The sequence below is a fragment of the Plectropomus leopardus genome, chromosome 5 (genome assembly GCF_008729295.1).
Source record: "Plectropomus leopardus isolate mb chromosome 5, YSFRI_Pleo_2.0, whole genome shotgun sequence".
NCBI lineage: Eukaryota > Metazoa > Chordata > Actinopteri > Perciformes > Serranidae > Plectropomus > Plectropomus leopardus.
The window spans coordinates 25,797,268-25,813,783 of NC_056467.1; the positions used below are offsets into that span (position 1 = coordinate 25,797,268).

The window sequence follows — 16,516 nt, forward strand, 5'->3', positions numbered from 1 at the left end:
CTGCCCCCAATCACTGAATACTTAACAGAAATATTCACACGGAAATGTAGATCTGAAAATCTAAACCCTGTACTTTACCTGTCTAAATGCAGCACTAAGTGTTATCGATCATCCTTTGTCCCGCCTTCTATACTTTCCTGAAAAAGCACTGACCCTTAACGTCCATGATGACAGGGTGTGATTTGGGATTGTGTGTCTTTATGTATTTTGTAATGCCTGTTTTGCTGCACATATGACTACTATCTGTATTTCATATGCCCCACGGCAACTTTAAAGTGTTGCTTTAGCTTACCTAAAGTGCGTTCACTTTATGAAACTTCAGCAAATTGGCTTGATTTCTTCAAGAAACGTGGGAAGGAGGCAATGAGCAACTTCAGAAAATATGACCCAAAAATTAGCAAGAAATCAGTGAAAAATACAAGAGTATTAGCTGAAAATAACAATAAATAAATAAAAATCAACAAAAAAGGGAAAGTGAAAACACAAATAAACAAAGAAGTGTCTTAAGGGGAAAAAATTAATAATAATTATGTACCTTAATTTTCAATATATACTTATGTTGATTATAAATGTACATTTTCCTTGTTTATTGTTGATCATTTTCTAAATTTGCTTTTTTTTTTTTTTAATTTGCATGACATTTCCTGCCAAGTTGCTCATTGCTTTTTTCCCCCATGTTTTGTAAATACATTGCACTAATTATGTCAGGGACCAAAGTTTGAAATACTTGTGAGAGGCGTCTGACAACAGCACAACAGAAGTGATGTTGATCCCTGTTTCAAAGGGTTAATATGTTTTGTTTTTTTTTAATGTACCAACATTTTGGTTTGTTTGTGTGACTACAGTGAATAAATACACATTTTTTGTTTGGTTTTGTTTTTTTTTTTTTTTTGCTATTAGCTACCTCCTCTCTTACGGCTGGCATTTTTAACTGTGCTTTAGTTTCCTTAGCCAGAGAGATTTTTGGTTTTTAGATTTTCCTCAACCTGTGAGATTATTTCTGCCTCTGAGGAACATTTTCAGCTGTACATAAAGCACTCTTCGCACTGTTAAGAATCCTTGAAAGACAGACATTATGAAGAATGGAGCCAGACGGCTGTACGAATTCATGGTAGAAAACAGTGATGGAACAGAAAGTGACAGTAATAGCAGCTCTGTGGAGGTGGAGGTTTGCACAGTCACTGTTGTTTATGAACCCTTTAAACCTCACCTGGAGGCGACTGTGTTAACAACATCTCACCCTTTTCATTGGCCACAATGTAAAGAATTTGTTTGTACAGAGCTCTTCCCAGGTGTCAAGGTGTGTAATTATAGTGCGAGGCAGCCAGCAGCAGAAAAAGAGCACGTGTGCTCAGAATGCTGATGATTTGAGAGCGATGGGATGAGTGCTTTGTGCTCCCTGAATGGCAGTGATGAGCCACAATAAAGTCACTGCCATTAACCATCTCAGAGACTGAAAGGGCAGATGGAATCAGAGCTTACACCAACATGAGAGGCAGAGGACAACAAAAACTGGATTCGACAGGCTAATGTGTGCTAAGGTGTTGTGGCTGTTGCATTACTATATCACTAAGGAAACCCTGATGAGCACTGTTGCTCACTATAGGCCTAACAATGCATTATTTAGTTTGTGAAAAAAACAACAACCCAAAAAACAGCTCTAATGAGTAGTGTAGGGCTACTTGCCACCATACAGCCCAGGGATGTTCAATTTGCTTTGCTTGGGGGCCACATTTGCAAAATGTCAGGAGGCCAGGGGTCTGTCGCATCAGCCCCATACATGTCTCTATAATTTGTAGATATTTCTCAGATTTTAAGATGGTTCTAGAATTTAGACCATTCTAGGATTTTATTATATGGGGTTGTGGGACATTTCTAGAATTTTAGCACATCTCTAGGATTTTAGGACAGTTAGATCTATAGATTTTAGGACATTTCTTAGGTGTTAAGACATTTTTAGAATTTTAGGACACTTCTAGGATTTTGGGGCATTTTTAGGGTTTTATGACATTACTCAGATTTTAGGATGTTTCTCAGATTTTGGGACAGTTATAGGAATTTAGCACATTTCCAGGATTTTAGGATGTTCCTAGGATTTTAGGACATTAGTGAGATTTTAGGATGTTTCTCAGATGTTTGGACAATAATAGATTTTAGGATATTTCTTAGGTGTTGGGAGAGTTTTAGGATTTTAGCACATTTCTAGGATTTTTGGACATTTCTAGGGTTTTAAGACATTACTCAGATTTTAGGATGTTTCTCGGATTTTGGGACAGTTATAAAAAATTTAGGATGTTTCTAAGATTTTAGGAATTTTGGGACATTTCTAAGATTTTAGTACATTACTAGGAATTTAGCACATTTGTAGGATTTTAGGACATTGGGGGCTATAGCACCTCTATCGGGGGTGCGGGGGATCCTCCACTGGCATTTTTTTTAAATAAACAAGTTCTATTTTGTTGTTTTATGCTCTCTGTATACTTTAAGTACATAGTGTGAATTACTCTCTTTTCATTGTGAATGAGAAAATGGTCGGGGGGCCACCCAGCACCCTATAAGAGGCCAGATTTGGCTGGTTGTACGGTGAGTAATGCTGATCTACGCTATACAAATAATTTACATCTTTCAGATTACTATTAGCAAAGTGTGAATAATTATGGGTTTAGGCTGAAAACTAGAGTAACACACATTAGCCTTTTTAAAATGTTTCCTGTAAAAGTCCATATCCAGGAAGGAGGTGTTGTCTGTTAGTGCCTCAGTGCACGTTGTTTATTGTGGTGGTCACGTGACTCTGACAGCCAATGACAATCGTGTTCTGCAACCGCACAGCGTGTCATCTTTTTACACACCAGCGACCAATCAGCTGAGTCAAGTCCACCACAATAAGACAGGACAGTGAGTCCGTTGCTATTCAAAATAAAAGGGTAAAATTTGACAAGAAAAATGACATGTAGAGAGCAGCTGTATAAGAAAGGTGTGTTATGCAAATACATAAATATGGAGTAAATAGGCTACTGGGTGAATGAACAGCTATATTACTGCCTTACTGAAATGATGACATTATACCCACCAGTATTTTTTTTTCTAATTTCACCATGCTAGTTTTTGTTACACCAAATAGTCACCTGCATCCACTCAGCTAAAGAGAGGGAGAACAAAGTTTAAAATCAATCAACCATAAGGCAGCAAAGAACAAGAAAAAATGCATTAAAGTGGAGTGCATGAGTAGGTCATGACATATTCACACTGAAAACTATCTGGCTTTACATGTATATTCTGCTATTGTAATCTCTGTTTCAAATGTGATTATAATTTTAGGAACATTTGTATCAAACAGATCAAATTACTGAAACCTTTCCTAACAATCTAATAAATATTAAAGGGGGGGGGGGCTTTGCAGTGAGGACACAGCCTCTGGGACACCCACTCTACCAGGTGCGCTGCCCAATTTAATACTTTTTTTAAAGAGTATTTATTTATTGTACTTTCACACAGAAGAAAACTCTTGTGTTATTGGGTATACCTCAAAAGTGCTGGGTGAACACAAAGCTTATTTTTCTGGGCAACAATTTCACGCTTTCTTCATGGAGACTTTCATTTTGAAATACCTCACCGGAAGTCTTGTTGTAACTCCTCATTACCTTGACAGGTGTGAAGCTCAACACGCTATGGATTTGATACCGTACGGTGGACAGTCCACCGCTGGCGGTCATACACACAAGCACGGCAGGTACTTGACGTTTTCCGTCCTCGCGATGTCGTTGATAAAGTGCTCGATGGCACCGTGCGGAGCGCGTGCAGCCTCTGATCCTGATTGCAGATCGATGCCTTAGATCATAGAGGGAAGTTTACCTCCAGCGATCTGAGCAGAGAGGCGGAGAATTGCACGGCGGTTTACACGTTGTACGGTAAGAAGCTTTGCATTAGTATCAAAAGGGTGCAGGAGAGGATGTGCGAATATTGACATGATCGTGGCAGTTATTGCAGCGTGGCAATGAGATGTTGTTGTTTAAATGCCAAAAATCCGACGTTGGATGTATTTGAATTTGAATCCATCCATGTAGGAAACTTTGATGGGACGTGAAGTAGGACCCCATTTGCAGGACATTTCGAATGGATACTGTACTTTGAAAAGCGCACAAAATACATAAAAATAGAAACGATTCTAAATCAACAAAGTTGCATTTTAACCTTCTAACAGCTGGATCCTCATCAGTTTTCTTGTGCAGCATATTCACAAGCCTTTCATTAGCATTTAAACCTCTGAAACCTGAGAAAATTGGTATGACTTCTGTCTAAAACAAGGAGGAGAAAGAAACAAAAACAAGATTAGCAACTCTGCAACAAATGAACCGCAAACTGTTTAAAAAAAAGTAGTGAAAGGTGATAAATAAATGAATGGTAGGGGGAGTATTAGATATAATAAAAAATGGGGAAAATATCCAGAAAAGTATATTCATAGTTCTCTTAATTATATATCTAAAATTATTATTACAGAACAAAGAAAAATATATATCATTTTTAACACTTTTTTCCACATAAAAAAAACACTTTTCTTCTTATTTTCAGTTAATGTTCCTGTCAATTAAAAAAAAAAAAAAATATGGGTATTATTTGGGCCATTTCTTGTTATGTTGCTTGTTGCCCCTTTCCAATTTTTTGAAAGAAATCAGGCTTATTGGCTCAGGTATCAAAGAGTTAACTGTCCAATGATTGTGCTCCATATCTGTAGCTTATCAATAAAGTCATTATTGTTTGCATATTTAAATAAAACCCACACATTACATTATGTGCTATAGAGAAAATTATTAGATATTTTTTAAAAAAAAATGACCAGGAAATCATATTTATATTTATCATAATTATATATTCAAAATTAGGTTACATAAATAAAAAAACTTTCATCAGGTAATTTTATTATTTTTGTTCGTATTTATTTATTTATTTATTTATTTATCGTAATGCATTTATTTATTGTTTATTTCACCTTATTTTCAGGTAATTTTTCTTGTAACTTTTTAAAAATGTTTTGCTTTTTTTTTTTTTTTTCACCATTTCTTAAGTTGCTCGTCACCATCTTTGAGTGTTTTTGCACAGGTATCAAAGGGTTAACTGTGCAATGATCATGCTCCTACCTATATCCCATGAATACATTAAAATGTTATTGTTTACATATTTAAATAAAGCCCACTGGTTACATGATGTCCCATAGACTGCAGCACGAGAACAAGAGGTGCCTGCAGCAGTGAGGGGAGGCTAAGTTTAGCAGCTCAGCTCTCACCACATGTTGATTAACTGCTGGCACACTCGATGGGTAAACCTGTTTTCTGTGGTTCCTTGTCTTCATGCAGCGGTTAGTGGCAGCTGGCAGAGTGACTGTGCAGCCCTGTCTCCTCATAATAACACCACTAATCAATAAAGACCTGTTGAGGTTTGACCTGAGGGCTTTGCTTTTCAGGAACATTTGTTTAAAGTTAGATATGTGCAGAATTGTGAATCTACTTATAACCTACAGCTCCTGCTGGCAGGGCAATTAGGGAAAAACTGTTGTTTTTAATGGGTTTAATAGGGTGGACTAATAAAAATGCTAATTTCAATATTTCACCTAAGAATTTTTCAATTAATGCTCTCCCATTGTGTCCTGCTTCATTTTTATAAGCACTCATCTCTGCTCAGATTTTGTTTTATGGTTTCTTAGAGCTTTTGGGCAAATTATTCATTATTTCAAAGATATATTCACTCTAAAACTGTAATGTTTTTTCATGCAAGGACAAAAAAAAAAAAAATTTAATCTGGCTTCTTCCTTAATTTAAATCTGCTCCAGTAACATACATAGTAGTTAATTTGTCATGTTTAGTCTTTAATCTTGAGCCTTGTGGTTGCTGAGATATAATATTTATTTGAATACAGAGAATTTCTGAGCGGAGACCTGAAGAAGTTGGAGGGGGGGGGTTCTACTAGGTTAAAGGCAATCTGCTGCTCATGTTGTAAGATAAATGCAGTTTTTTGTGGCTTAAATGTCCTTTTTTTACAATTTATTTTGTTATTTAGAGATTTACGGAGAAGCTAAATACAAAAACAATCCAGTAAATGTCCCATACATCAGACAAATCTGTGTGCCAGACGCAGCCTCTGATTTAATTTAAGTTCCCATTGTCAGTCAGAGGCAGCACTCGCCTGTGAGCCTCCCCAGCTGCCAGTTACATAATGTCATCCGAGGACTGTCACAGTTTACTGAGCAGACGGGGAAACTCAGGCAAAATTGAGCACCAACAACAGAGAGGGAGGCCAGATTACATCGTTACATAAGGGCTGTTTTTCTTCCACTTGGCTGGGATGATGCAGATGATGGTGGTCTAGAAATAGGTCTGAGTGAAGGAAGAAGGGGATGCTGCTGCATACACTATATTTACCAATGGACGAGACACACAGACGAGCCTGTAATGCACAGAGAGGCTCTGACAATCAGTTTATGGAGAGGAATATTTGTATTTCATGCAGCAGAGACTGGCCTTTGTTAATAGTATCCTGCTATCCGTTAATGTTCTCAGTAATATTCATTGTGTATGGCCGTGCACACGACAGGTAGCAGACAATGCTACATTCAAGGACATATCAGTCTAATGTCTTTTAAGAGAGGTGGAGGGGAAATGACTGATAGCTTTCCTGCTGGCTAACCTCATCAGCAAAGTGCACTATGGCATTACATGCTTCATTAGGTTACATCTGTTTTGGATTTGTTTTTGTGAATTATTTTACGAGCAAACTTAAAATAGAGAAGTTATATGGATGTTGGCTAAAATGTAGATGCTGGAGTAGAAGGACTATTCATGTCTAAATTTGGTTTGACTTAATAGAACACAAAAAACCCTCATAAGCAGATTTTCACACTGTGGATGAAGCCTGATTAATGAAGCCAGTTATTCATTTTTTCCCAAGTATCTGCTGCTATATTTGTCAGAGTTGGATCATATTTTCAGCACTTATTGATTTTTCAACATATGGCAGCTGTATGATGGCAGTGATACATGCTGCATGCTGGTATGAGCTGGCAGTGACAGCTTTGATCCATCACATGTGATTCAAAATGGGAAATACTCCAACATGTCACATGGAGCAAAAAATCCGTGCCACGTTGCTCAAGATGATTTCAAATCAGCAAACATACCTGCATTGTGCACTGATCTTGCTCTCTGATTTAGTGATGATTTGTTGCTTGATTTTGTGTTTGCACAAATCAGATGTTGAACGCAGACCAAGACAGATAGCTTACGTCTCTTATGGCTTTATTCACTTTTTGGAAAGTAAGCTTTGTTTGCTATTACCAAATTTAAAATAGTGTTTTCTTCACAATGACTTAAAGGAACACTGTGTAAGATTTATGGCGACTTAGTGGCATCTAGCGGTGAGGTTTGCAGATTGCAACCAGCTGAAACTTCTCCAGGTTAGGATTCCTTCAGTGTTCATTGTTCAGGAGGTTTTAACCTGGAACCAAATTATCCGCAGAGGTCTCTTCCTCTCTAAAACAAACGGACACAGCGATTTCAACCAGTAAACACACAGAATAAAGCAGCTTTGCGTGAAAGATCTGTGTTTTTGTTTACTTTTTGGCATGTTGGAGACGGGCTGCTAGCCCAGAACCTGCTAATGTGTGCTCACCGGTATTGTCTTAGATCCAGATGTTCAGGGGGTTTTTACCAGGAGCTGAATCATCTACAGAGGTCTCTACCAGACCTAGTCAACATGATTGACTTTGTGGACCAGGTCCTGCCCCTCATGTAGATTTAAACAGCTCATTTGAAGGTAACATTCCATGGAATATTCCATGCCATTTCTGTGTCCTACACACTGGTCCTTTAAGTCTTTTCTTGCAAAGGTTTGAAGAGTCAAATGTCAATGTGATAACTGAATATTTTGTTAACAAGCTGTATATTTATATGTACTCTGCCCTTTCGAAACCAACTGATGCCATATTGCAACAAAGCATGTGATGATGTTTCTGAGAAAAAGACAGCTCTGACAATCCTAATGCAATCACTACAGTTGATGAAATTATTCAGCTTTGCAAACATGCAATATGACACATCAGTTTTCAAAATCTTTTTGTGGTCAACATGCTATGCTTGTTAGTTGTTTAGGTTAGCTTTGCATAACATTAATGAAACCCAATGATAATTAGCTGTGAAAGATAACCACACAGGTCGGATGACAACTCTGCGTGTTGAGATATCTATCTGCTGAAAACAACGATGTCATCCTTTTGGATATTAATGTTGAAAAGACTCTTTGTACATGTAGTGCTTGAGGGAGCCGCAGCAGCACTGCAGGAGCTGTGGGCCGCATCCTAATAACCTGAGATGACTGCAGTGGGAGCTTTAAAAACCAGACATAACACAAACATAATTGCCCCAAACACAATTGCCCCTCATTTGCAATCAGTTCTGAAATTCTGTGACGCATCTCTTAGAGTTAAACAGCAAAATCCTCATTCATATGATGAGCTATTAACTTTTTAATAAACAGATGTCACAGATGACTTTCAAACCGTATCACCTCACTTCTCTGTTTTTGGCTTGACTATATTTTTTTTCTAACAAATTGTGAGAATGTCATTTCTCAGGAATCCTGTTTTTTATGTGAAATCATTTATCAAAGGAAAAGAACAGATCTTTCTCATTTGATGAAACAACCTCAACTAAAGCTGTTATCACGGTAAAGGGAGACTCAGTGATGCAGTGCTGTCAGAAGAAGAAATAATGTAGTCATACTGAAAATCTTTCCACATAAATATATATATTAGTTTGAATTTCCAGTGAAATTGAAAGTCCTCCTCAAAATCAATGAGGATCAGCACAGGTGAAAGTGATTCCTAAAATGTGAGCAGAAGCTGAAAATGTTTCATTGTGACACTGAATAAATTAAATATTCTAATAAATAAAATCCTCTTACAGAGGTTAAAACGTGACAAATGAAAATCTTTGTAAAATGAACTTTGACTCAATATTATTGATGTTGTTTGTTTTGCAGATCGTTCCCAGCATAAATGATTTATGTGTGACCTTTTGCTTCTGTGTGACTGTGAAAACAATTTGACACAACTGCTGTGGAAATTGACCTGCGGAGTGCTCTGAAAGATGGGGACAACCTCTTTCCTGTTACCTTGTTAGCTAATTTATGATCCCTGCTCCATCTTCTTTTTTCTGTTACCGAGGATCGATGACAAATTAAACCTAATTACTTTTATTCATGGTGCTGAACATGAGTCTGTCCTTCTGGAGGACTGCATGTTGGATGTGAGAGGGGTGACTGATCATGACCGTAGTGGGTACTTCAAGCACAAAGCGGATGATTGGGTGTCAAATTGCCCCTGCTGCCTGACAGATGTTTGAGTGTGTCTGCTGATTAAGGTTTCCAGCCAACCTTTTTAGGGACCATAACAAGCTTGTAGAGAAGACCACTGCTGCGCTGTTCCCTCCAGGGGGTCCACATTGCTGTTTTTTTATTTCCCTAATAAAATAGTTGATGGATTTATCATTTGTCCCCGCAGGCATGATACTGTGAGGCCGCTGCATGAGGCAGCCTGGACGGACATGATGGAGGAGGCTGCCAGTCAGCTCGAGAGAGACCATGTGCACAGTGTCTATGACAAAATTGCTCCATATTTCAACGACAGTCGCTACAAAGCCTGGCCAAAGGTTCGACAGTTCCTGCTGGACCTGCAGCCGGGGAGCATCGTGGCTGACATCGGTGGGTGTCACCTCCAGCAGTGATGTAATCTTTGCAATCCTAGATGCTTAAATTATTAATGCATTGTTCTTGCTTATTTTTGGAGAGCTGTAGCTGACTGTCTTGTCCTTGGCAGGTTGTGGCAATGGCAAGTACCTCCACATCAACAAGGAGGTGTTCAAGCTGGGGTGCGATGTCTGTCGCCCCCTGGTGGACTTTGCCTGGAGCCAAGGACACGAGGTCCAGATGTGCGACGGGTTGCATTTGCCTTACAGAGACGGCTGCTTCGACGCTGTGCTCTCTATTGCAGGTAATGGAAAAACACACACCGCGAAAAAGGGACATTTGGATGTTGTCGGTTCCTCCCACTCAGTCACAAATCGCTCCCCTCATTTGCATGACGTCCAACCGCTGTAGCTGCCACTTGCGTCAAATTAAGTGAACTCATAATAATGATAAACATCAGTTTACCAAGAGCTTGTGTTGCCTAGCAAACCGTGTGGAATAATTTATGTGTCTTCCAACAAAACAGTGTCATCAGGAGCAAAGATGACAGCACACAACCACACTGTTCATTTGTGTTGTGTGCTGTACACATTGCACATAATGAGCTGAATGCGACTTCACGTCGTGATTAAATAAATGCCTATTTATCATTCTACTTAGTTTTGACAAATTAATGTTTTTGTCCTAGTCATCCATCATTTGTCCACCAAAGAACGTCGTATTCGAGCAATAAAGGAGATGGCTCGCACCCTGCAAGTGGGCGGACGCATCATGATCTATGTGTGGGCCATGGAACAGAAACGTCGTAAATTTGAGAAACAGGACATATTTGTTCCCTGGAACCCCAACCCTCACTCGCCCTCCAACAGGGAGCACGCCAAACCCAGACGGAGAGCCACAGCTCAGAGTGTGAGCGAAGCCATAGACAACGCTGACAAGCACAGGAAGGTTAGAAGCACATCGTCCGTGGCAGATGAGGAAGATCTGACCTGTGCCACGCCACAGCAGAGCACACAGAGACTGTGGTTCTTCTCCAGGTCTCTGGATTCTGTGTTCGACTTTGGAAGCTTAGCCATCTCCCGGTCGTCCTCCAGAGACCTGAGCATTTTATCTTCGCCCACAGGGGAGAACGGAGGGAACAAGGTCAGCCAGTGCGGGAGAGGACGAGGCCTCATTAAACAGGTTTCAAGCTTCTTTTCTCCGCCTTCTGTGATTGGATCAGAGGAGGACGTCTTTGACTCAGTCACAGACCTGCACAAGGGACAAAATAATCCTGGAGGCAACAACAACGGCACAGAAAACCAGAGCGTCTCAGTATCTTTAGCGCAGGAGTGTGGCTCTCTAGCTCTGCCAGATCTGGTCCCTTTCCAGAAGGAGCACCTAAAGCAGTGCGGAGATGAAAGTGAAGAAGCGCTGCAGGGAAAAGAGCAGCAGGAAAGCACAAGGAGTCCTCAGGGGAGTGAGGGGCAGGTGGAGGGCTCCTGCCTGAGGTACTATCACGTCTTCAGGGAGGGAGAACTGGCAGAGCTGATAGAGAATCATGTGGAGGAGCTTCATGTTAAACAAACTTACTTTGATCACGCTAATTGGTGTGTGGTGGCAGAGAAAGTTAAGTTGTGGAAAATATGATTTTAACTTGATTTTATATTGCATCAAATCTGCCTCAAGTTTTAGCACTGAATCACACATTTGACGATTACATTCTTGTGACTGAAAAGTGAAGAAATATACAGATGTAGCCAGTGTAAAAGGAACACTGAACTACTTCACTGCTGCACAGCTGTACCTAATAGTTAGAAAAACGTTATTTATTATTAATTTATTAGATTCTGGAACCAGCTGTGTGACAGATCTATCCACGTTTAGCACTAACTGTTGTTTTAGATGTTACGTTGTAATGGTTTTGCAGCAGCAGTGGAGGATGCACAGAGGATGGTGTTTAACAATGGCTAATACTGTATATTATTCCACATTTTTTAAGTATTTATTCTTTATCAGTAAATGAAACCAACAAGCAGTGTCCAGATATTGTGTGTGTGTGTGTGTGTGTGTTCTATTTTAGTGCCAAGAATTAGTTTTTATAATTAAACCACGGGGAGCTCCAATGCTGCTAACGATTTTAACTCTTTTAAAAGAGCATTTCTGCGAGAGATGTTAGGAAATGCACTGTTTCTCCCTTTGGACTTTTCTGTTAGCCAAAGAGAAATGTGTGAGACTGCGGTAAACTCTGAAATGTTTTAATGCATTGACTTCTGTGGAAAATTCTTTGTGTCTGCCTGTTTTACAATAATCCTTAACTCTGAATATGAGACAAAATTGCAGCAAGTTTCTGCAGTGGACTTCTTAGTAAGACTTTCTGTGAACTGTTCTTGTGTAATCTATCATAACACTATCGTAAGAAGAGCTCAAAGTCGTGCAGAATATCTTCCAGAACATTTGTGCATTTGCTCGTTGCATTTTGTTCTCCAAGTGTTTCAGAGAATGTGTTGCCAGTGTGCGTGTGCTTGATGTTTGTAATCGTTGTTTACTGTCTTGTGTTGAAGTAACAAACTGAACTGTACCACTGGTAGGTTTCAGCAAATCAACTGCCTCATATACTGTGAATAAACATTGCACTGTAACACAATTATGTCGCTGCTTGATGTCAGTGAATGACAAACTTGCTAATATACCCTTTGTGCCAAGGAGGGTGCGTATCCTTATCAGTACAGTATGTGTGGACCAACTGTGTTTGTTCTCAAGTGACGCTGGTACCTTAATGTCTTATGTGACCTGATGTAAATACTTGTTGAGTTTGAATTTGTTTTACCTTATTAAATATTTTTGTTCATGAGACGTGTTAGAGCATTTACTGTCATGAGGGTAATAATTTGATCTTGTTAGTGACAACCACAAAACGTATTGTTGAATAACGAAATATTTAATAGTTACACAGATAAGTCACAACTATAGAGGTACTCATATAGTATCTTGGTGAGGTAAACAGTTGTCATAAACAATTTCTCCAGGAGCTGAAACTATTGTAAAAAAAATCATAGCAGATGGTTGAATCCATTGTTTCTAATATCTTTTTCATAATTCTTTCATTAGATAATGCAGTATAATTAATGATTAGTTGATACAGCATAACCAGATTATTTTGTTACCAAGTAGAGAAGGAAAACTTCACCCCCCCTTTTTTTCAGTGTGTCTCTGGTGAACAAAGAATCCAAATATTAATTTAAGTAATTCACAACAGCAAAACTATATCAAAACATCTATTTTCAAACTCTCACACAACTCATGCAGAACAATCCAAGTCTCATTTATTCAACGGTGGCGGTAACAGTACTTACCAAACAGACAGCCTTTAACAATGGGGAGCTGAACATAAAGTGAACCTTATCTATGCTCCCTTCAAAGCCAGACTCCAAAGATAAAGACATTTGACCTTGTCAAACATGAGAGCTGCTCGTCTACCACTGCCTTGATTGGTAGATTGCTTGTGTTAATATGTGACTTTGGTGAATCAAAGCTAACCCCTCTAAACATAAAAAGTCAAAAACTAACTGATCTAGTCCATGGCAGACCAGCAGCTTCTGTGTTCAGCGAGGTAAAATTACAGCTTTTGTCAGTGGAATCTGGTTTTATACAGAATAGTGTACAGTGTAGATATGTTTCACTTTCAGTTAAGTTTTAAATATTAAGCTTTTTACAAAAAATTGTGTTTTGGATGTATTCAGCACACGACTGGATAAATGAGACTTATGTTAGACTACATGAGTTGCGTGAGAAATTGTTGTTTTGACATGTAGGTTTGCCATTGTTAAATGTGGCCCGCATTCATTAAGTATTTTCTCTGTTTTGGATTCTTCGTCACTGGAGGCATGTGAGAAAATCATGAATTAAACGTGACACGAGGGGAGTCATTGATACATGTGGTCATTTAGGGGTGGGGGGTGGGGGAGGGGGTATTCCTTTAATATTGGCATTGGCTCCTAAAGCTCAAGTAGCAGGTATACTTTGAGGGTCCTTGATTTCGGGCATGATGGTTTTACATCCGACACTCCCTCCAAACCTGAAATATGAAGAACATGAATGCAATATCCATACATTAGTCATTGTATACACTGTTAAAGTAAATAATTCTGTATTGAAAGGGGTCCTAAAACATGGTTTGTTTAGCAGTTATGTGTCCTGTACCTGAGTCGCTGCTCTGTGGACGATTGAGTGTCTGATGGCCAGTTTGTCGATGTCTCTCGAGTATCCTCCTCCGATAACAGCAGCTACGGGAATGCCTCTGCTCACCACAGTCTTCATCACGTACACATCTCTCTGATACAGCCCTAGGAGATACTCACATCTCTCATTCAACAGTGTCTAGAATTTAAATGTAGATGGAGAGACTTGGGTGTCGAAGTTAACATTAACCTTGGTCAGTGAGACGGAGCCTCCCGAGTTCATCCTCCCAGTGAGGGTCGACACCTGCGTCGTACAGAACCAAGTCTGGACGAAATGTCTCCAGCAGCCAGGGGAGGTGTGCCTCCACTGTTGACCAAAATCATCAGGTAAGTTTCATGGAAACAAACACTCAGATTACTGCCACTTATTATGAAAGATTTCTGTAAAAATGTTTAGCTTGTTCATTTCAAGCCAGCAGAGAGAAAATGTAAATCAATCTCTAAAACTTTGACACATTTGGAGACTTCAGTACTCAAACTAAAATGTTGTGTCTTGACAGCAACACTTACTGATCTAAACTTTGAACACATATATTTATTACAGCCTGTGTTATCGTGCCTGTGGAGAGGTACTCCTTGTCCTCCAGCCCATCTTCCATGCTCACATCTAGGTCACTCTGTTGTTTACGGAGGGGGAAGTTTTTCCCACAATGCACTGAGAATGTAAACACACACGGCTCCTCTTTAAAAATAAAAGCAGTGCCATCACCCTGTTGGACGCAAAAGATTAAGAGTTTTAGCTCATCAAATGTAAACAAAGACAGATGCCAGAACATTAAAAGTAGCAGAGACAAGTTAATGCTACCTGATGCACATCTAAATCCACTATCAGAACCTTCCTTTTGAGGGAAGACATGCCCATCAGGTATTTGGCTGCAACTGCTAAGTCATTAAGGAGACAAAACCCTGAGCCATAGCTCGGAAAAGCATGATGTGTTCCTCCTGCCGTGCTGCAGGCCAGACCCCTCTGCAGAGCTACTTCAGCAGCCAGAACAGTCCCACCTGTCAACAACAGAGAGGCTGTCATGTAGTGTGATATTTCCAGCTGTTCGATCACCACCACACTTCAGATGTTCTTCCCACCTGTTTCATATCGACAGCGTCTCACTATGCCGTCACTCCAGGGGAAACCTGTCTTTCTTTGTTCTTGCTCATTTATTTTGCCATTCATGAAGTTGTTTAAGTATTCCTCTGTGTGCACACAGCTGAGTAAATCTTTGGAGGCAATTTCAGGGACCCACACCTACTGTGAAGAAAGAAATGCACTTTAACTGTAGACTGGAACATTGGTACATCTTTCTTTATAACTGGCTATTTTAAGTTTGTCGCCTGTTGCTTGTGTGCAAATTATTATGCTGTTTCTTTTCAACTTCCACTGTTGTTTCTTTAGTCTACTTATTCTTTTATGTGTAATTCTTTATGTTGCTGTCTTGGCCAGGACTCCCTTGAAAAAGAGATTCTGAATCTAAATGGGACCATCTCTGGTTAAATAAAGGTTAAATTAAAATAAATAAATAAATAAAATAAAATAAAAACGGGGAAAAAATAAACATTTTTTCTTAGTGTCCATTGCTGCTAAAATTACATAAAAAAGTAACGTCTTTGAATGTTTTGTGTGACTAACAGCCCAAAATCAAGATATAAGGGATATAACAATGTATAACAAGAGAAATGCCAGATCTTATTACCAAAATGTCAAGCTTCTCTCAGTTGACTAATCGGTTGTATTTAGCAGTAGAAAATGATCCTTTTCATCACAACTGCATTTTTTTCCGCTGAAAATATAAATGAACGGCTCACCTGTTTCTCCGTGATGACTTGATCCTTGATTAGAAAGTGTAAAACGCGGGGAAACTTGCCCATTGGAAACCTGTGATTGGGTGGGAGGTCGCACACATACTTGCTGTGATGAATTATGGGAAGTCCGCTGGATTCCTGTCTTACCTGCGAAGGTGGACAGGTTCACCGTGAGGGCAGTCTGAATGGAGTGCGTTGTGTTTTTTAAATATACTTTACTGTATGAACTCCTTACTAGTTCAGCATGGAAACATCTGCAGGAGGTGAGTGCTGCACCGACCACAAGTCCCGCTTTTATTCGAGGTCTTCGAGAAAATAGTTTGATGCAGGTCATCACTCTGACTGGCGTTACTCCCTAATGACTCACTGTCATAACACAGAGAAACGTTATGTTGTTTTGCAGTTTGTTATGAAACCAGTGCTGAAGGTGTCGTGTCTGCTTACGGATGTGTCACTGTGTTTGTCCTCTTTGTAGTACTGCCATCTGCTGTGACGGAGTAAAAACACAGTGTGACTCATACACAGTTCATCATCACCATCTACTGATGTGAAGTGAATACTGCACATCTGCAGCTTCATCAGCCCCCCCCCCCCCCCCCCCCTCAGTCCCCCCCCCCCCCCCCCCCCCCCCCCCCCCCCATTCACACACGCATATCTCCCCATGAATGCATTAGATTTCTCCTGATACAGTAGACCTTTTACAAAGCAAACATTTAGCCTTATCATAGAAGACAGAGCACAGGTGAAACTGGTGACACTAACGATGG

General features: G+C 39.6%; 2 protein-coding genes across 2 annotated transcripts; one reads left to right on the forward strand and one right to left on the reverse strand.

The window, feature by feature from the left end:
- The first annotated feature begins 3,739 nt into the window (after positions 1 to 3,739).
- Positions 3,740 to 12,498, forward strand: trmt9b (tRNA methyltransferase 9B). The gene is made up of 4 exons (XM_042487165.1): positions 3,740 to 3,908; positions 9,548 to 9,747; positions 9,863 to 10,036; positions 10,421 to 12,498. Exons 2-4 carry the CDS (start codon positions 9,591 to 9,593, stop codon positions 11,359 to 11,361), a joined length of 1,272 nt encoding a protein of 423 aa, XP_042343099.1. The 5' UTR covers positions 3,740 to 3,908; positions 9,548 to 9,590; the 3' UTR covers positions 11,362 to 12,498.
- A 494-nt stretch (positions 12,499 to 12,992) lies between these two features.
- hdac12 (histone deacetylase 12) lies at positions 12,993 to 16,212 on the reverse strand. Its single transcript, XM_042487162.1, has 9 exons — positions 16,194 to 16,212; positions 15,985 to 16,115; positions 15,753 to 15,896; positions 15,036 to 15,195; positions 14,758 to 14,954; positions 14,512 to 14,662; positions 14,143 to 14,259; positions 13,915 to 14,057; positions 12,993 to 13,789 (listed from the first exon to the last, which is right to left on the reverse strand). Exons 2-9 carry the CDS (start codon positions 16,081 to 16,083, stop codon positions 13,766 to 13,768), a joined length of 1,035 nt encoding a protein of 344 aa, XP_042343096.1. The 5' UTR covers positions 16,084 to 16,115; positions 16,194 to 16,212; the 3' UTR covers positions 12,993 to 13,765.
- Positions 16,213 to 16,516: the final 304 nt, after the last annotated feature.